The 22,289-nt window shown below is 45.6% G+C and overlaps 1 protein-coding gene across 1 annotated transcript in view; it reads left to right on the top strand.

The window, feature by feature from the left end:
* Positions 1 to 22,289, top strand: part of smim7 (small integral membrane protein 7) — an 86,201-nt gene that overhangs the window by 15,070 nt on the left and 48,842 nt on the right. The window contains exon 3 of the mRNA XM_072482855.1: positions 11,381 to 11,433. Coding sequence (XP_072338956.1) covers positions 11,381 to 11,433 — 53 coding nt within the window. The remainder of the gene's footprint in view (positions 1 to 11,380; positions 11,434 to 22,289) is intronic.

Below are 22,289 nucleotides of genomic sequence, written 5' to 3'. Positions count from 1 at the left end.
GGAGCAATCACACTACAAAACTCTTGCCAAGAAATCGCATTATTTCCCGTCGTGTCGAGGGTATCAGAAACTCCCCAATAACTTTTGTTTTCACATCCCGTGGGACCATTCGACCCCGTCCGATTGTATGGCCAAGGAAAGTGACTTGGGCTTTTCCAAATTCACTTTTGGCTAGGTTTGTCACCAAACCCGCCTCCTGACGCCGATCGATTGTCCATCAGATGTTTTAAATGTTCTTTCCATTTCTGGCTGAAAACTACCAGATCGTCGATATATACCGCACAATTGGGTAATCCTGAAACGACTGTATTAGTTAACCGTTGAAATGTGGCTAGGGCGTTTTTCATGCCAAATGGCATAACTTTGAATTGGTATATACCATCTGGAGTCACAAAAGCTGAAATCTCCTTTGCCCTTTCGGATAAAGGTACCTGCCAGTAACCTTTAAGTAAATCCGATTTGGAAATAAAAGCGGATTGTCCCACTTTCTCAATGCAATCCTCCAAACGTGGGATAGGAAAGGAGTCAATTCTTGTAACTGCATTAACCTTTCTATAGTCCACACACAACCGTTGGGAACCGTCTGGTTTAGGTACCATCACTATGGGTGAGCTCCATTGGCCGCAACCCACTTCAATTATGCCATTTCTAAGCATACCCTCAATCTCTTTGTTAACCTGTGCCAATTTTAAAGGATTAAGTCTATATGGATGTTGTTTGATTGGAACAGCATTTCCCACATCTACATCATGTATCGCCATTTTAGTACGTCTCAATTTATCTCTACAAACTTGCCCATGTGATATCAAGAACTCTTTCAGGTCAGTCCGTTTTTCCCCTGGAAGATAACTTAACAATTCATCCCAATTTTTAAGAACATCCTCATTTTCCAATTTAATTTGAGGCATGTCAAATTCACAGTCATCTGGATTTGGTTCGTCACTTTGAGTTAGAATCATTAAAACCTCCTTTTTCTCTCCTTCCCTTTCAAAGTACCTTTTAAGCATATTCACATGACACACTCGGTGAGTCTTCCTTCTATCTGGTCTTTTTACCACATAATTCACCTCACTTAATTTCTTTTCAATCTGATACGGTCCACAAAACCTAGCTTTTAAAGGTTCACCTACCACTGGTAACAACACTAAAACTTTATCCCCACTGCCAAAACTACGAACATTGGATTTCTTGTCCGCTACCCGTTTCATGACATTTTCTGCAACTTTCAAATGTTGTCTAGCCAATTCACCTGCCCCATTTAATCGTTTTCTAAAATTTGACACACAATCCAACAGTGTAATTTCCGATTTCTCACCCACCAATTTTTCTTTAACCAATTTAAATGGTCCTCTTACCTCATGACCAAAAAATTAGTTCAAAAGGACTAAATTTGGTTGATTCATTAGGTGCATCCCTAATTGCAAACGGTACAAATGGAATTCCTTTATCCCAATCCTCTGGATAATCTTGACAATAAGCCCTCAACATTGTCTTTAATGCCTGATGCCACCTTTGTAACGCTCCCTGCGATTCTGGATGGTACGCAGTTGATTTAAATTGTTTTATTCGTAAACTATCCATAACTTCTTTGAATAACTTTGGGGTAAAATTTGATCCTTGATCCAATTGAATTTCTGTGGGTAGTTCGTATCTAGTAAAGAATTTAAGTAACTCCTCCACAATCTTTTTAGCTGTAATATTGGGTACTGGAATGGCCTCTGGAAACCTTGTAGACACATCCATTATAGTCAAAAGATATTGATTCCCACTTTTTGGAAGCGGTCCTACACAATCAATTAGGACCCTTGTAAAATGTTCCTCAAATGCTGGAATGGGTATTTAGGGCGCTGGTTTTATCACTGCTTGAGGTTTCCCTATCACTTGATGAGTGACATGATTGACAACATTTAACTACATCTTTATGTAGTCCAGGCCAATAGAAATGTTTCTGGATTTTAGCTTGAGTTTTCCTTATCCCCAAATGACCTCCCACTGGTACCTCATGTGCCACTTGCAACGCCTCCTTTCTATACCTACCGGCAATACTACTTGATGAACTTCTGCCCACTTTTCATCCACTGCATATGTACAGGTCTCCATTTTCTCATCAAGAGATCACTTTTACGGTAATAACACTCTGGTATACTCTCAGATTCCTCTTCCGTATATGCTTTCTGATATATCCGTTTTATTTCTACATCTTTCTGTTGTAACTCCGCCAATTTTCCTGAACTAAACATGTCCGCCTCATCCTCCACCTGTTCTTGTTCTTTTTCAACTATTTGATCAAAAATCATTTCTGATAATTGCACTTCCACTTCATCTTCACTCTTTGATTTCTCCTCTTATCTGAACCTGTGACTTTGCGACCTTGTTACTACACAATCCGGAAAAATCCCAGGATATTCGTCTTTCAACACTGTCTGATTTTCCACTGGCTTATTAACCACAGTAGGCATCACTCCGACCTGCGATCCAGCTATATCATTACCCAAGATAAACTGCATTCTGGACAAGATAGTTTCTTCATTACTCCTACTACCACTTCACCACTCTTCACTGGACTTTCTAACCTCACTTTATATAATGGAACGCTACTCCTCTCACCCTGAATTCCACATATTATCACCTTTTCTGGCAACATTCTTCCCAAACTACATAATTCCTCATCTCTTACCATTAAAGATTGACTAGCTCCTGTATCTCTTAAAATTGTGACTTCTTTACCTGCTCCTCCTGATACACATGAGTAAACTTCACCCACACAAGTAAATTCTTTAAAGACATCTGGCACCTTCTTATCAATTACTTCTTGAACAGGCTGTACAATCATTTGCACCTCCTTTGCTTTCCAAGGGCTTTCCTTTACCACTCTAACAAACCCCACTGTCTTATCCTGTTTTACCACATCAGCCTTCCCAGTGCTTTTCTTCAACCACCAACACTGTGACTTTACATGGCCTAGTTTATCACAGTGAAAACATTTGAAACTTTTCATTTCTCTTCCACCCTCCTGGATTTCTTTTTTAATCTGAGGTACACTCTCTTTATTATCTCCCATCAGATCACCTTTACCTTTACCACTTGAGTATTTCTCATGTCCCCAGTTTCTATCCCTCACAGGCTGAAACAGATGTCGGAAACCAAGCTTTGATTTATGAATTAATTCATAATCATCTATCATTTCTGCTGCTAATCTCGCAGTTTTTACTCTCTGCTCTTCCACATGAGTTCTCACTACATCAGGAATTGAATTTTTAAACTCCTCCAAAAGTATAATTTCTCTGAGAGCTCCATATGTTTGGTCTATTTTCAAAGCCCTTATCCACCTATCCCAATTACTCTGTTTGAGCCTTTCAAACTCCATGTATGTTTGACCAAATTCTTTCCTTAAAGTTCTAAATCTTTGTCTGTAAGCTTCAGGCACTAGCTCATATGCACCTAAGATGGATTTTTTCACCTCCTCATACGTTCCAGATACCTCCTCCGGTAGTGTTGCAAACACTTCACTAGCTCTACCTACCAGCTTTGTTTGAATCAGTAACACCCACATGTCCTGTGGCCATTTCATTTGTTTAGCTACCTTCTCAAATGAAATGAAAAAGCCTTCTACCTCCTTCTCGTCAAACCTTGGCAATGCTTGGACATATTTAAATAGATCCCCACCACGTCTTTGACTATGACTCTCTTGCTCACTATCCTCATCAATCTCATCCAACTGTATGTTTCCCTTTGTGTCTGCCAATTTTAACTGATTTTCATGTTTCATAGCCATTTTATGAAGTTCAAACTCTCACTCTTTTTCCCTTTCCTCTATCTCTTTTTTTTGTTTCTTCTCTCTCCTTTTCTTTTTCCTCTCTATCTCTATCTCTTTGTTTCTTCTCTCTCCTTTTCTTTTTCTCTCATTGCATATTCAAGTTGCTTTTATTCTTTATCATTTTTGTGAGGGCCACGAAGAATCCAGCACGAGTTTTAAGGATACAAAGTAATAACATTTATTTACAATAACATATATATATAACAGCAGCAGCAACTTCCCTTGCTGCACACTCCTTCCTGCTGGTTCCTAAACTGGCCAGCTTTATTTATACTAGGAGTTTACTAATGGTTTCTCCGCCCCCCCTCATTGGGGAAGCTCATACTCCCACGGGATTGTGGGATTGTCATTAGTCCCCAGCCAATGGTAAGTAGGCAGGTTATAACATTTCCTCCCCCCCCCCCCCCCCCCCCAAGTCCAAGAAATCCACCGAAGACCCTGGCGAAGGAGGGCGTCAGACTCTTTTTGCCGCAGGCCGAACACCATTTGCACGCGGCGCTGGATCAGGCGGCGTGTAACGAGACGGAGACCGCCGCTTCTGTGATGAACGGCGCAACGGTTGTACATCCACGGCCCATGGACCCGCGGATTCCCCCTCTGATGCATCCTGTGTCTCCATCTCGGAGTCAGAATCTGCTGCCTCCGTCATGTCAGCGTCTCTATCTCCATTCGGTTCTGTAACGACCTGCGCAGGCTTCAAGTGAGGCACCAGTGTAAGATTGTGAGGACTACCTTCCCTTGTCTCTGGTCTCTGCGGCTGTAGAAATGAGCTCCGGGGGCGGGGAATCTTTTGAGGGGATAGTCTTCTGGACCGAACGTGGTCTACATGTTTGCGCTGGAGACGACCCTGGGCTTGCACCTGGTAAGATATAGGGCCCGTTTGGCGAAAGATTACACCAGGAACCCACTGGGCACCACCAGCAAAATTCCGAACAAACACTGTGTCACCGGGTGCAAACTGCCGAATCGGCCAATGCCGGGAAAATCCCTGTCCCTGCCGTTCTTGTGTGCGGCGTACTTTTGCGCCAATGTCCGGGAAAACCATACTAAAGCGGGTGCGAAATCTCAGGCCCATTAGGAGTTCTGCAGCAGCTACCCCAGTCACCGCATGGGGGGGTGGTCCTATACGTAAACAAAAAGCGAGCCAGTCTCGTGTCCATTGATCCGGAAGACTGCTTCTTTAGGCCTCTTTTGAATGTCTGCACTGTGCGTTCTGCCAACCCATTTGAAGCCGGGTGGTATGGGGCAGTGCGGATATGGCGAATGCCGTTCATCTTCGTGAACCTCGCAAACTCTGTTATCCGTGACCAGCACCTCGGGGAGGCCATGCGTACTAAACGGCAAACGCATCTTTTCAATTGTTGCGCAGGACGTTGTCCCCTGCATCTTATGCACCTCTAGCCATTTAGACTGGGCGTCAATTAATAGAAGGAACATGGATCCTTGAAAAGGGCCTGCGAAATCTGCATGCAAGCGTGCCCAAGGCCGCCCTAGCCATTCCCAGTGATGTAGGGGCGCGGCCAGCGGAAGCTTCTGATGCTCCTGGCAAATGGAGCAGTTTTGGGCCACCTTCTCAATGTCGGTGTCGAGGCCTGGCCACCAGACATAACTCCGGGCCAACATTTTCATTTTGGTCACACCTGGATGTCCATTGTGCAAGTCTGTTAGTATCAGCTCCTGGCCTTTTTCCGGAAAAATCACACGCGTCCCCCACAAGAGGATGCCGTCTTCCACGCTGAATTCTGACAGCTTGGAGGAAATCAAATGATTTTCCAAATGTTCCTGCAGGTTATAACAATCATGTTCAAATTGCTTAATCTGCAACTGGAGCTTTGCCATTTCTAATAAGAATGTATCTCAGGCAAATTTAATTGCTCAGCTACCTCATCTTTTCGCATTTTGCCAGGCAATGTTAACTGCAATGCTTTTACTAAATCTTAACAGTCTGCTTTTAGTCTCTGTCCGTAAGGTATTGCGTGTTACTGTGTCTACTCCCAAAAACTCCTGAGCCCCTGAAAGAGCCATTATCCACAACACACTCCCCACTTAAACTAAAATTCCACACCTGAATAGCAATCACAATGTGCTCACACCTCACTGTCTTTAAGTTCGTTAAGCCAATCCAATCGATAGACCTTTATCCCGGACGAGCCCCCAATTGTTATGGGTCCGTGTTTACAGAACCCCAAAGTGTTTCATGGAGTTCAACCGACCCAAAACCTTTAATAGATTGTGGTGTGGGAAGCACACGGCATACTCTCCAGGTGTGATACAGCAGAAATGGACAGGTGGTTTTTAAAACAAAACAATGTTTATTCTATGAACTCAAATTAACCTTTTAAAAACAAACATTGAATATCTTAACACCCATTACTTCAAAGATAACCCCAAAAGACTACAACACTAAATAATCCTTCAAACTGTTCCTTTAAACATGCAAAAGACTTCAAACCTTCAAAAATAGGAGCACATTAGGCTACATTCAATATATCTATAGTCTTTGGATTGCAGAAATCAGCTCTGTGTTTCTTCATGCAGCTCACAGAAAACACACAGACACTCCCAGCTGCCTTCTCAAAACTGAAACTCAAAAAGCAGAAGTGAGCTCAGCTCCCCCCACCCTCTGACATCACTTCAGTAATATGATCAGCTCCATTTCTTAACGGTACATTGGGGCAGCACGGTAGCATGGTGGTTAGCACAATTGCTTCACAGCTCCAGGGTCCCAGGTTCGATTCCGGCTTGGGTCACTGTCTGTGCGGAGTCTGCACATCCTCCCTGTGTGTGCATGGGTTTCCTCCGGGTGCTCCGGTTTCCTCCCACAGTCCAAAGATGTGCAGGTTAGGTGGATTGGCCATGCTAAATTGCCCTTAGAGTCCACAATTGCCCTTAGTGTTGGGTGGGGTTACTGGGTTATGGGGATAGGGTGGAGGTGTGGGCTTGGGTGGGGTGCTCTTTCCAAGAGCCGGTGCAGACTCGATGGGCCGAATGGCCTCCTTCTGCACTGTAAATTCTATGATTAAACATCCATTTCTTAAAGGTACTCTCACATGACAGCACAGTGGTTAGCACTGCTGCCTCACAGCGCCAGGTGCCTGTGTTCGATTTCAACTTCCGGTAACTCTGTGAGAAGTGTGCACATTCTCCCTCTGTCTGAATAGGTTTCTTCTGGTGTTCTGGTTTCCTCCCACAGTCCAAAGATGTGCCCACCCCAGTCCAACGCCGGCATCTCCACATCAGTCCAAAGATGCGCAGGTTCCTCTCTCCATTTGACATAACTAATGTAAGGGTTTCTCCGGCACCCAAATGTATATTATCCTCCCCAGCTTTCCCCCCCCCCTCCCCCACAAACAGATGCCTACTTATGTGTTAAAATAATACTGCTAACTGTACTGAGTTGCTGTTGTTGAGCTAGTGCATAATATCCTACCAGTTTCTTTTTGTGTTTTCTTCTATATATGTATGTATAATATATATTTTATTCTGTGTACATAACTGTAAATATAATTTGTTCAAAAACCCAATAAAAAACGTTTATATAAAAAGAAAAAGATGTGCAGGTTAGGTGGATTGGCCATGCTAAATTTCTACCTTACATTGTGGGTGCAGGAATAGGGTGGGGGATTGGGTCTGGGTGGAGTGGTCTTTCGATGGGTTGGTGCAGACTTGATGGGCTGAATGGCCTCCTGCACTGTAGAGAGTCAATGAATGTCATTCTAATTAAAGGTTGGGTTATTTTGATAACTATCCAGGTCTGAACTGTCATAGCATGTTTTTTTGCAGGGATTGGTTTCAGGCATTCATTCCCTTGGTTCCTGTACCTTAGCTTTTTAATGTTTAAAACAGCATTTATGGAAAGAAACAGAGTTAATGGGCTGGATTCTTCTGCCCGCTTGCCGTTAGATCACCACGGGCGAGATGGAGATAATGGAAAGTCCATTGACCTTGGGCGGGATTCTCCGGTTGCCGGACGGGAGCGGCCAGAGAATCCCGCCCAATGTTTCAGGTCGATGACCTTTCACCAGAACTGGAGGTAGATAGAAATGTAATGTAAGAGTTTTTGAGGCAGTAGAGAAGGGAGATGACAGAAAGAACAAAAGGGAAGCTCTGTGTTAGGGTGGAGAGCAGACAAAACTAAATAACATATTTCATGATGCAGAAGCCAAAGAAAATGGGAATGGGTATAGTAAAGAAATAAAGGTTGTGTCCAGATGAGGCGTGAATGGTTTTATAGAAACATCTGAATGCAAAATGAAAGGCAAGAACTCAACAAAACAAACACAACATAATGGCGGCAGAGGTTTGATCTAAAGTGGTTGGACTCCATATTGAGTCCAGATGTTCGTAGATTTGAGACATTGAGCTTCATTGCAACACACTAGCAGGCCGTTGACAAGTTAGATTGAGAACAAGATAGAGAATTGAAATGGCAAGCGACAGGAAACTCAGGGTCATGCTCGCGGATTGAACAGAGGTGCTCCACAAAGAGGCCATCCAGCTTGGTGTAGAGGAGAGGGTGAATACGGTATACTAAATTGATAAAAGTACAAGTAAGTGTTTCACTTGAAAGGAATGTTTGGGGTGTTGGCTTGTAAGAACGGAGGAGACGCAAGGACAGGCGTTGTGGAGGATTGCTCTCTTCGGAATGCTGAAAAGGGAGGGTAGGGGAGGATGGGCTTTGTAGTGGCATCACACAGGAGCTGGCGAAAACGGCAGAGGATGATTTGTTGAATACCGAGGCTATTGGGCTGGAAGGTTCCTATCGTGGTTCTGGGAAGGAAGGGAAGGGGTGAGAGTAGAATTGCAAGAAGTGTTTTTGATCTGGTGGAGAACCCTGTCAACTACAGTGGGAGGAATGAAACCATAGAGAAAATGCTGGAAAATCTCAGCAGGTCTGGCAGCATCTGTAGGGAGAGAAAAGAGCTAACGTTTTGAGTCCAGATGACCCTTTGTCAAAGCCGAAAGGTGAAATCCAGTGGGAGGAATCCTCAGTTGTGGAGAAAGGAAAACATGTGAGAAGTGTGAATGGGGAAGGTCATATATGGGTATCGAGAAACGGAATTTCCTGGCCCCTAACTTTTTCCTCTTCACGATGGATGACTCCATCACCAAATTTCACCTTTCTGCTTGAGCCACTGCTGAAACTCATCCATGCTTTTGTTTCCCCTGGACTCAGCTATTCCAATGCTATTCTAGCTGACCATCTACGTCCAATTTCCTTAAGCTTGACTTCATCCTAAATTCTAATGTCTGTATTTTGGTTCATCCCACTTCCCCTTCACCGATCATACCTGTACTTGCTGAATGGCTCCCATTCTGGCAACCTCGCCGTCCCTTTACTTCTCCCCTTCTTTGAGATGCTTCTTAAAGCATAGCTTTTCCCAAATTTTGAGTGACCTGCTCTAATATTTCTTCACGTGGCACATTGTCACACTTTGTTTAACTTTCCATTTTACTTTGTTAAAGGCATTACACCAATCCAAGTTGTTTAAATCTCTCCACTGCCTTGCCCCTCCAATCTCTCAAACATCCTCTAATCCTCTGAGATCTGTGTGCTCTTTTAATTCTGCCTTCTTGTGCATATCTAATTTCATTGCTCCAGTATTGATGCCAGTGTCTTCAGCTGCCTATTTCCTAAACTCTGGAGTTAGCTCCCTGAATGTCGTCTCCTCTTTCTTTATCTCATTCCTTCTTTAAGGAGACGGTGGTGGCCGTGGGAGAGGGGGTGTGCAAGCAGGAAAGTGAAGATACATTCGCAATCAGATTGTCCTTGATCTTATAGAATGACAGAACAGGCGGAATGGTCTACTCCTCCTGTTTCTTATGATCTTAAGATGCTCCTCAAAAACCAACTTTAACCAAGCTTTCGGATCATTTCATGTGCTTCGGAATCACCTTGTTTGGTGATGTTCATTGGATCATATTATAGGTTAAAGATGCTATGAATGTACAAGCTGTTAACAAAAGAGCCAATGTATTTCCTACTGCATTCCTCTGATCTAAAACCTGAGGATTACAAACAGTTGCAAATGTAATCTGAGATTTACAAGCAGAATGTTTGACAGGCATTGTCCGTTCAAACTACTACCCCAAGGGAGTGTTTGAGCAAAAGAGCCAGGCCAGGTTTAGCTCTGTTCCATCTCAGCAGCTAAACATCAGGTGGACTCAGACCATTAGTGAGCAATGCCACAGGTGATCCATGAGTACTGTACATTTACATTGAGTTGTTAAATAAGTGTCTATTTGAGTGCTGTGCTTGGATCATGGGAGTCATGTGACTGGATCCTGATGAGAACCTGACAAGGGGTGGCATGGTGACAGTGGTTAGCACTGCTGCCTCACAGCGGCAGGGACCCAGGTTCAATTCTGGCCTTGGGTGACTGTGTGGAGTTTGAACATTTTCCACGTGTCTGCGTGGGTTTCCTCTGGATGCTCTGGTTTCCTCCCAAAGATGTGCAGGTTAGGTGGATTGGCCATGCTAAAATTGCCCCTTAGTGTCCAAAAAGTTAGGTGGGTTACAGGAATGGGGCAGGGCAGTTGGCCTAGGGTTAGGGTGCTCTTTCGGAGGGCTGGTGCCGAATGGCCTCTTTCTGTCCTGTTGGGATTCTATGATTCGAAGTTTAGGGTAGAAACTACTGGTGACAAATGGCTTATCCAGTCATTGGAAGTGTAGGGTTTTCTCCAGGAGAAGTCTTCTATTAGCCAATCCTATTAGCACAGTTGATTATCTTTATAAGTTGGTCCTGGATGGTGGAGAAGGGTTTTTCAGTCTAACCGGACAGAGTTTGAGAAGAAGGCACATTGACTAAAAGTAGAGTCAGCTTTTTTCTGGAATGATTCTGAAGCACTTCAGGTGTTCTCTACACTATAGCAATGGAAAGATAGTCCATCTTTATATAGATGGAAGAGAACAGGTGGATGTGAGTGGTTGGACCTGATAGAGGGAAATAGAGAGAGATGATGGAACAAAAGGAGGAGAGAGGGATAGAAAGAAGGGGGAGGAGAGAAGATGAGGAAAGGGAGATATGAAAGTTGGGGGGACTGAAGCGAGAGGTTTTCTCACTAACTTGTACATAATCTTTAATATGTTTATATATTTCTATGATTAGCAAAAAAATCTCCCAGTATAATTACAAAATTCATTTTGTTCTTGCCACACTTTCTTTAAAAATAATGTAGTTGCCTGTCGAATACTCTGCTGCTCCCTGCGTATTGCACAGTTCCAGACAGAAGCCACAACTCTCCCACAAGTTACGGCATTAAGTAGATTGGTACTGCTGGATGCAAATAATGATTCCATTGAGCTATTCTGCATGCATTGGGCATGTGACCAGCCGCCAGCTCCCTCCCTTGTGCCACCCTTGAACTAGCTGCTCAATCAAGTTTTCTTTATGATGGCCTGATTTCAATCTGGGGTAATCCAGAACACAGCATCTTGCGTCATATCTCTGGTACCACTGCCTATTTCACCCATGTACCTTCCTTGATGATACATTCTTTTAGACTTCCTTATTTATACTAATCTCCCTTGTTTGTACTATAAGTGCTTTGTTTGTATTCCAGAAAGAGAAGAGAACTGCAGGGTTTTGGAGAAGATGGCCATGAACTGACGACAGGTAAAAAATGTTTTCAACCCTGTCAAACCTCCTGGTTTAGAGTTTCTCTATGCAATCTGGTTCTCCCGGTGTGTTTCGCGGTTTAATACCTCATTATCGTAACTTTGTCATTCATGGGGGAATGGTTGTCACTCTTTTTCCCCAGTCTCTTCATTCCATGTTCTTTGTTACATGTTCTTTCCCTGCACTCACTCGTGCTGTTTGTGTCGATGTTGCACAACAGTTAATGCACAGGTTTGCAAAATTATCATCATTCTGGTTTGACTTGTGGTGAAGCAGTTCTGACTCACTGCATTGTTTAGTTCTGGATGACTGGGTGTTAAGTGTGTTGTTCACTCAACTTTGAGCAGTATCACAGCTGAATTTTGTACACTTGGAGGAAAATTATTTTCATTGGGGAATCAAAAATTCACAACACCGGATAGTTTATCTGAGAGTAAAAAATGAGTTGATCTTTTTTTTTTTAAAGGGGACATTCCGAGATTGGAGATTCACAATTATGTATTGTGGGAACTATATCAACATGAATAATAAATAGTTTGAGTGCAGAATGATTTGATGAGAATAAAGAGTAAGTAATCAGCAAGGATAAACAACTCCTCCTCCACGATGGGGCCCCACAAAGCTGCTTACTTAGCCCCCTACTATACCCTAAACACATAACTGTGGCAAAATTTGGCTCCAAACACAACTACAAGTTTGCTGATGACACAAACGTAGTGGGTCGGATCTTGAACAGTGATGAATCAGGGCACAGGAGAGAGATAGAGAACCTAGTGGCATGGTGTAACAACAACAATCTCTCCCTCAACATCAGCAAAACTAAAGAGTTGGTTATTGACTTCAAGAAGCAAAGTACTGTACACACCCCTGTCCGCATCAATGATGCCGAGGTGGGGATGGTTGACAGCTTCAAATTCCTGGATGTGCACCTCACCAACAATCTGACCTGGTCTACCCAATTTGACGTTACGACCAAGAAAGCACAACAGCGCCTAAACTTCCTCAGGGAACCAAGGGAATTCGGCATGTCCACATTGACTCTTACTAATTTTTACAGATGCACCACAGAAAGCATCCTATCTGGCTGCATCACAGCCTGGTATGGCAACTGTTTGGCCCAAGACCATAAGAAACTACAGAGAATCGTGAACACAGCCCAGTCCATCACGCGAACCGCCTCCCATCCATTGACTCTGCACATCCTGCTGCCTTGGGAAAGCGGGCAGCATAATCAAAGACCCCTCATACCCGGGTTATTCACTCTTCCAATTTTTTCCATCGGGCAGGAGATACTGAGAACACGCACTAGCAAGTTCAAAAACAGCTTCTTCCCCGCTGTTACCAGACTCCCGAATGACTCTTATGGATTGATCTGATCTCTTCACACATCTTCTCTACTGAGTAGTACTGCACTCCGTATGCTTCCCTGTTGCCTGTGCCTGAGTATTTACTTGGTGTATTTATGTATGTCCTATGTTATTTTTTCATGCATGGAATGATCTGCCTGGACTGTACACAGAACAATACCTTTCACTGTACCTCCGTATACGATACAAAACAAATCCAAATCCAAAGAGAGATGTAAATTGTTTCTGCAACCTTCAATGTTGAGTGATATGACGTACAAAATGGGGCACTCTTCTCCACCTAGCCACCAGGTGGCATGCCTGGCCATGTTTCGGAAGCTCTTGCTCCATCATATTTTGTGTCTGGCTTTGCCACAGCCAAGCTTCTCATCAGGTCGGAAAAAGTAAACCGCGGGGTGCACCACGGAGATTGCATTTTCTGATTAAAGAGCGGATAACAGGAGAAAGGCTAAATTGAGGGGGCGAGGGTTGTCTAGGCGAGTACTTTTTTTTCCGTGCACTCTTTTTGAATGTGTTTTTTCAAGAACATCCACTTGTTCCTAATGTGAAGATCCCTCCAGGAGGTCCCAGTTTGCATGATTCCTACTTTGATTGGCGAGGGTTTAGTTTTTGTGAAGCATATGAGGCAGATTTAAAGTCACATTTCTGAATTTTGCAGTGACTCCATGGTAGATTGTACATAATAGATGATAGGGTAGGTGGGGGCTAGTGTGGAGTGTAAACATTGGCATGGACCGGTTTGACTGAACGACATGTTTCCATCCTGTAAACACTATGAAATATTGTGGTACCCGCATGGACAGAGTATGGCATACACCCAACTGTCGTCTTAGTTTGTAACTATTAACAGGCATGTTGTGTTCTGGCTGCCTTCATAATGACATTAGTCTGCCTTTGTCTCCAACTCTCTCTTCCTGCTTCACTAGTCCAAGATTTAATGGCTGTGGCAATGGTTAGGAACTGCACTTTACTCAGTTTGTCTATTTTGGAGTTTATAGTTTTGTCTTGTGCTCCATAGAGTGTTTCTGTCCTACATGAGCGCTCCCATTTTTGGTTTGACAGCCGAAAGGAATCGCATCCCTGTGGAATCCATGGGAAAGTAGGAATTGCTCAGTGAAGAACATGCTCCCATCTGGTTCGCCATTCTGGTAGTGGTAGAATACAGTAACAATGGAGTTGTTAACTAATCATAACAATTAATCTTTATATTAATTAGTCTGCACCAAAGGTAGACATGAGTTGAGAGAAACCCCCAGTGGTGGAGAACCTTGGGACTGACGGGGGCCAAAGTCACTTGTTCCTCACAAACATGCTACCCTTACCACACGTCATCTCTCAAATTGTTCACTTGAGAACAAATGTGCCGCCTAGCCCAAGATGGAGCAGGGGCCCAGGGGATCAGATTTGTCATGGCTGGTGTGCTTCATTGAAGTAAATGTTGTTCCAATCTCACTTTTTGAGTTGCATTTTAAAAACTGGCACCTTTCTTGCACCTTTCTGAATCCGTGTATTTATCTGAATGTTATATTCCAGTTTTGTCCGTCCGTCCACACACACACACACTTTTTCCATTGTGTAAAACTTACTGTCAAGTAGCCATCCTCATTTCTTTCTTCCCAATTTTGTTTCTGTAAATCTCTGACTTGCTCTTTCTCGCGACTTCTTTCCTTCTCCCGCCCCTCCTGAGACTTACCGGAGAGTCTGTACTCCAGCTGCTGTTATATTGGCTGCTCATTGAACAGTATGGGGATAGGGGGGGAGGTGAATAATTTACCTGACAACCGTTGGTTCCCTGGTGGCCTCTGATAAAAAGAGGAGCATTTGCAGACTGTTTAATGTCTTCACTTTGGATTTATTGTTGTCTTTAGCTAAGTGATCAATTACTTAAGCTTCCTTAACATGTGTTAGTGGTGTTCAGTACAGCCCTTCTGTTTCTGTTAATTTATTGAGACAGCACCTTGCAGAGACCATCAACTATCTGTGTTGGGTGCTTCTCGTCTAAATCTATCTTTAATCTGTTCCCCTCAGAAACCCGCCAAGCGCCTACCTGTACTTTCCCGCCCCACCCCTGTCCTTTGCTTTTCTCTGTATTAGAAATATTTCATTTTGCATTGTTGGATTCTTCCTCTTCCTAAATGTTTTCTGTTAATACACACATTTCAGTTTAATTTCCCGACATGTTTCCAGAATAGGAAGCTTTACTTCCTTGCCCCAATTTTCTGTGTGTGTTTCCAACATTTCTCTTTGAATGCTGAATAGGAGGGACAGCGCTGACTTGACGGATTTTGAGTTTTGATGTCGGGTTATCTCCAAATTGGCATCCAGCACGAGTCCAGGTTCCCATCCCAGCTGCTTGCTGGCAGGCAATCCTCATCACTGAGGAGGTATGGAACATCTGAAGTGACCTGAAAAGTATATGTTTCATGCCCCTGACTGGAACTTGAACCTGTGATTTTCAGGCAACCCCGCTCAACATTCTATACATTTCACATGTAAGAAGAAAGACTTGTGTTTATAAAGTGCCTTTGGGATATCCTGTAGTGCTTTATATCCAATTAAGCAATTTTTGACTTGAGTTATTGAGCCGTTGTTGTAATGTAGGAACCAACAACTGATTTTGATATTCATAGAATCGTAGAATTTACAGTGCAGAAGGAGGCCATTCGGCCCATCGAGTCTGCACTGGCCCTTACAAAGAGCACCCTACTGAAGCCCACATATCTACCCTATCCCAGTAACGCCCACTTACCATGTTTTGGACACTAAGGGCAATTTAGCAAGGCCAATCCACCTAACCTGCACATCTTTGGACTGGGAGGAAACCGGACCACCCGGAAGAAACCCACGCAGACACGGAGAGGATGTGCATACTCCGCACAGACAGTGAGCCAGCCAGGAATCGAACCTGGGACCCTGGAGCTGTGAAGCAACTGTGCTAACTACTATGCTACTGTACTGAGAGAGTCTACCAAGAAGCAATATGATGATGATGTTGGGGGTTGTTTGACTTCCAACTGAGACAACGGATGGGGCTTAATGTAATGTCAAATCTGAAGGACGGTACCTCTAATAGTGCAGCACCCCTTCAGTACTGCACTGGAGATTAAATTAGATTATATGCTCAAGTTTTAGGACAGGGACTTCTGACTCCGATGAGGGCACTACAACTGAGCTAAAGGCTGCACATTGATTCTTAAAAACAACTTAATTTGGTATCTTTAACATGGTAAAACATCACAAGGAGCTTCTCAGTGTGGTTGGCCATTTTGAGTGCCATTATTTTTCACTTCCATGCCTCTTTTTACCCCCCTCACCCCGCTAACTCAATTTTCCTTGAAGAAGTCGTTGAACGGCTGCCCCTCCAAGCGAGCCCCTGTAATGAACCCCTTAAGGCGAACTTAATCTTCTCTAACCTAAGAAACCCTGCCATGTCGCTGACCCACACCCTGACTTTGGAGGCTCCGAGTCCCTCCATCCCAGAAAAATCTATCTCCGGGCCACCAGGGAGGCAAAGACTAAAACGTGGGCCTCTCTCCCCCCTGGGCTCCCAGATCTTCTGACACTCCATATATTGCCATCTCTGGTCTCAAGAGTCACCCTCCCGTCCAGGACCTCTGACATGACATATGGAAATCCCTGCCAGAATCCCCTCAGCCTCCGACACGCCCAAAACATATGTACATGGTTCACAGGACTTCCCCCACACCTCCCACACCTGTCCTCCACCTCCTCAAAAAGCCTACTCATCCGGGCCACAGTCATATGAGCCCTTAAACTAAGCCTGGCACACGACGAGGATTCATTTTTTAAAAAAAAATGTTATTAAAGGTTTTCATAAAATATCAATAACAAAATGAAATAAAGAACCCAACAGGGTTAAGCACAGAACACAATCTAGAAAGGCAACCCCCCATACCCCCTCCCCTGTACATAAATAATAAATTAACATTAACACCGCGACTTAAGACAACAGGTATGTACACCCCCTCAGACCCTTCAGTGTAAATAACAAAAACAATAATAAAGTAAACCCCCCCCCCCCCCCCGAGCTGCTGCTGCCATTGACCAATGTCTATCGTTCTGCCAGGAAGTCTAAGAACGGTTGCCACCGCCTAAAGAACCCTTGTACCGACCCTCTCGAGGTGAATTTCACCCTCTCCAACTTAATAAACCCCGCCATATCGCTGATCCAGGATTCCACGCTTGGGGGCCTCGCATCTTTCCACTGAAGGAGAATCGTTCGCCGGGCTACCAGGGACGCAAAGGCCAGAATTCCGGCTTCTTTTGCCTCCTGCACTCCCGGCTCCTCTGCCACCCCAAATATTCGGTCACCTCAGCACTTCGCTTTACCGCAAACCCACGGATAACCTCATGATGCTCCACTTCTCCAGCTTCCACCCTAAACACATTAAAGAAGCCAGCCCCTATGGACAAGCGCTCCATATACACAGGATCTGCTCAGACGAGGAGGAGCGTAACAGACATCTACAGACGTTAAAAGATGCCCTCGTACGAACGGGATATGGCACTCGACTCATCGATCGACAGTTCCAACGCGCCACAGCGAAAAACCGGACCAACCTCCTCAGAAGACAAACATGGGACACAACCGACAGAATACCCTTCGTCGTCCAGTACTTCCCCGGAGCGGAGAAACTACATCATCATCTTCACAGCCTTCAACACGTCATTGATGACGATGAACATCTTGCCAAGGTCATCCCCACACCCCCACTACTTGCCTTCAAACAACCGCGCAACCTCAAACGAACCATTGTTTGCAGCAAACTACCCAGTCTTCAGAACAGTGACCACGACACCACACAACCCTGTCATGGCAATCTCTGCAAGACGTGCCAGATCATCGACATGGATACCACTATTACACGTGAGAACACCACCCACCAGGTACGCGGTACATACTCGTGCGACTCGTCCAACGTTGTCTACCTCATACGCTGCAGGAAAGGATGTCCCGAAGCGTGGTACATTGGCGAGACCATGCAGACGCTGCGACAACGAATGAACGGACATCGCGCAACAATCACCAGGCAGGAATGTTCCCTTCCAGTCGGGGAACACTTCAGCAGTCAAGGGCATTCAGCCTCTGATCTCCGGGTAAGCGTTCTCCAAGGCGGCCTTCAGGACCCGCGACAACGCAGAATCGCTGAGCAGAAACTTATAACCAAGTTCCGCACACGTGAGTGCGGCCTCAACCGGGACCTGGGATTCATGTCACATTACATTCATCCCCCACCATCTGGCCTGCGAAATCCTACCAACTGTCCTGGCTTGATACAATTCACACCTCTTTAACCTGGAGTTACCCCATCTCTGGATCTGTAAAGATTTAATCACCTGCTAATGCTCGCATTCCTAGCATTGTTTGGCATCTTTGAATTTGTCTATATATGTGTTTCTGGAACAGACCTCTTCATTCACCTGAGGAAGGAGCAGCGCTCTGAAAGCTAGTGACATCGAAACAAACCTGTTGGACTTTAACCTGGTGTTGTAAGACTTCGTACTGTGCTCACCCCAAATATTGTGAGCCCCCAGCCCGGTCTGACCCTGGATCCTACCACCCTCGACACCATCCTCGCTACGTCCTTCCAAAATTCCTCCAGCGCTGGGCATGCCCAGAACATATGGGTGTGATTTGCTGGGCTCCCTGAGCACCTAACACACCTGTCCTCACCCCCCAAAGAACCGGCTCAACCTTGTCCCGGTCATGTGTGCCCTGTGCAGCACCTTAAACTGTATGAGGCTGAGCCTCGCGAACGAAGAGGAAGAATTCACCCTCCCTCGGGCATCTGCCCACGTCCCCTCTTCGATCTTCTCTCCAAAGTCGTCCTCGTACTTACCTTTCAACTCCAACACCGAGGCCTCCTCTTCCTCCTCCTGCATCACCTGGTAAGTTTCCGAGATCTTCCCCACTCCCACCCACCCCCCCGAGAGCACCCTGTCCTGTACTGTGTGTGGCAGTAGCCGCGGGAATTCCACCACCTGCCGTCTGGCAAACGCCCTTACCTGTAAGTACCTGAAGGTGTTCCCCGGGGGGGAGCCCGTACTTCTCCTCCAGCTCACCCAAGCTCGCGAACTACCCGTCCCCAAACAGGTCCCCCAACTTTCGTATCCCTGCCCTGTGCCACCCCGAAAACCCTCCACCTGTTCTTCCTGGGGCGAACCGGTGGTTCCCCCGTAATGGGGTCCACGCCGAGGACCCAACTTCCCCCCTGTGCCGCCTCCACTGCCCCCAAAGTTTGAGGGCCGCCACCACCACCGGGCTCGTGGTATACCTCCTTGGAGGGAGCGGCAGCAGCGCCGTTGCCAGCGCCCGCAGATTCGTACCCACACAGGACGCCGTCTCCAGCCTCTTCCATGCAGCCCCCTCCATCAACCACTTGCGCACCATCGTCGCATTGGCGGCCCAGTAGTACCCACAGAGGTTGGACAGCGCCAGCCCCCCCCCCCTATCTCTACTCCGCTCCAGGAACACCCTTCTCACCCTCTGAGTCCCTCGCTCCCATGCAAACCCCATTATACTCCTGTTAACCCGCCTGAAAAAAGCCTTCGGGATAAACACGGGGAGGCACTGGAACAGGAACAAAAACCTTGGGAGCACCGTCATTTTGATTGACTGCACCCTACCCGCCAGGGACAGCGGCAACGCGTCCCACCTCTTGAACTCCTCCTCCATTTGCTCCACCAGCCTTGTAAAGTTAAGCAGGGCCCCCCAGCTCCTGGCCACCTGGACCCCCAAATATCTGAAGCTCCTCTCCACCCTTTTTAGTGGGAGCTCGCCAATCCCCCTCTCCTGGTCCCCTAGCTGAACTACGAACAGCTCGCTCTTCCCCATATTGAGCTTGTACCCCGAAAAGTCCCCGAATTCCCTAAGGATCCTCATTACCTCTGGCATTCCTCCCACCGGTCAAAGCACATTTATTATACACAGTAATCACTACTGTGGGCCGAAGGGCCTGTACTGCGCTGTATCGTTCTATGTTCATGCATAAATTCTACTTCTAAGCTACTTCTACAACTAACAGGCCTATACTTAGCTTCGGCTGGCCCGCCTGGTCAGGGGAACTTTTGTTCGGTTCTGAGTCTGCGGGATTCAAAGTTAGTACGGACTGGTAGCTAGGAGCGCCTATCTCGTAGCGAGCGTTGACTTAAGACTTATGGTCTTTTGGCGGCAGCTGCACCGGTCACTGTCAAGGGTTGGTTCGCGTTGCTGAGTGAGCCAGTCAAGAAGGACGATTTGAACTTGGGGGCTTTACTTTATAGTCCCCAGGGGCTTCCCGCCTATCAGGGCGGACCCTGTACCTGGTTTCAATAATTGGACTTCGTTCCAATCGCTTGGTTTGATTTCTCCAATACTGGAGCGGTTCCCTGCTCGATGGGCGGTCTTGAGGTGTCCGTTGACCTCTTTTGTGTCGGCTCCTGCTGGCGCCGAGGAGTCTGGCTTGGCCATGTTTATCTCAAATGTTTCGATTGTTCCCGGGGATCGCTCATTAGTATGTAGATGGCTGCTACATTATTATGCAGATGGCTGCTATATTATTATGCAGATGGCTGCTTGTATCGATGCTGTCTGGGCTTTTGCAGAGTTTAATACACAGTAAACTTGCACCTGCTAGTTTCTGCCTGTGTTGGTTGAATTTCCCTGCAGCTTTTGCTGTTCTCCATTTTATGTCGGGAGTTGGCCAACCCAGGTGGCTACAAAAAGCAATGCCCATTTATTTACACACAGTCAAATATGCTCATGCATAAAACTCTACAACCTAAACTATCACTATTACTAAAACCTATACTTAGCTTCGGGTGCTCACTCAGTCAGAGGAACAATGGCCGTTGCTCAGTTCTGAGGCTGCTGGGTTAAGCTGTTTACAGGGTAGCAACTAGGAGCGTCTATCTCGTAGCGTGCGTTGACTTGGAACTTACTTGGTCTGGAGCAGCTTTGGCGGGTCTCTCCTCGCTGAGATTCAAGGCCAGGAGAGCGATTCTCTCTTGAGGAATCCTTTTTATACCCAAAAGGGGCTTTCCACGCTTTTGGACGGGCCTTGAACTTGGCCCCAATTAATTGGGCCGTTTCCCAATCGCTCTTATCGATTCTCCTCCAATAGCGGGGTGGGTTCCCTGGTTGCTGGGTGTTGGTTTGCTTTGTTTTAGTCTCCTCTGGCGCCGGGGTGTCTGTCTTAGCATTGTTTACCTAAATGTTGCCTTTTGTTCCTGGGGAAGGCTTATTAGTATGTAGATGGTTCTGCAGTATCGGTCTTGTCTGAGAGCTACAGCTCTAATCAACAGACAGACCTTGCACCTGCTTGCTTTTTCGGTATTGTCCAATTTTCCCTGCATTCTTTGCAAAGTGTCCATTTTGTAATCGGGAAGTGGCCATCCCAGATGGCTGCACTCCCTCCTTGTGATCCTCAACGCGAAGCGTGAAGGATCACATTACTGCGTCGTCTTCGTCTTCTGACCAAACAGAGCACCCATAATCAAACTCTACTCTGCCCTATCCTATGAAACACAATTTTACCTAAATCTTTTTAAATACATACATTATTATAAAACTCTACGGGGCGCTATGACATTAATGCATGCATTACAGAAAAATAAAAAAACTGGAACCTCTAACTATCCTCAATAGACTATCCTTACTCAAAGAATCCCAAAAATCTACAACATTTTAAATGTACAAATTAGCAGCACACAAATTTCTCTGGCCTGGCAGTCAGGCACAGAGGTTTACATTTCTTTATTTAACAGAATACATAAAGAGAAAAGGATGCACTTTAATTCATGTCAAGGGTTTCAGGGGTTTGGTGGAATCCGAAAATGGGGGACCTAAACCTGTATACCGGGGTGCGAGAGCTGTAGGCTCTCTTTCGCCATTTCCCTGCACGACACTGCAAAGTATCGCCAGTACTAAGAGGGCTTCTACTACATACAATAGTGAGTACCAGGTGATAAACCTATCGCACCAGGTCGGGGTATTGTTAGCTGTCGCGGGGCTAGCTATCTCAGGGTTCTGTGTATTGCGGGGGTGGGAATCATTCACGGCTTGTGTGGTAGGGGGTCGGGGTAGCGTCCACGCGCAACTGAAGGGATCCCGCTGAGATCCAGGTGAACAAGATGGAGGTCGTCTTCATCTTTCCATCTTTCTGTCGTCTTCTTTGTCTTCCTCTGGGGTTCCTGAGGTTCCGGAGTTCTGCGAACACAAGCATAATATCTGTTATTAGCTTGCTTAAGATCTCGTATGTCTGTCTGTCTGTCCTTTGTTACCAATTACCCATTACAATTGGTCACCATCTGTGACTCACTCATTTTTTTTAAAAACCAAATATTTGAGACAAGATATCCGAGAAAAATACTGACACAGTGCGTGCCGTCTCGCAGCCTGTGCGATCTACCAGCCTAGTGTTTTAGGATGTAAAAAGCATACGGAAGCAACCTAAGGCTTGCCAAAACAAAACAAAAGAATTTCGA

This window comes from Scyliorhinus torazame, chromosome 18, assembly GCF_047496885.1.
Source record: "Scyliorhinus torazame isolate Kashiwa2021f chromosome 18, sScyTor2.1, whole genome shotgun sequence".
In the NCBI taxonomy this organism is placed as follows: Eukaryota; Metazoa; Chordata; class Chondrichthyes; order Carcharhiniformes; family Scyliorhinidae; genus Scyliorhinus; species Scyliorhinus torazame.
This window is presented reverse-complemented; position numbering and strand designations above follow the sequence as displayed.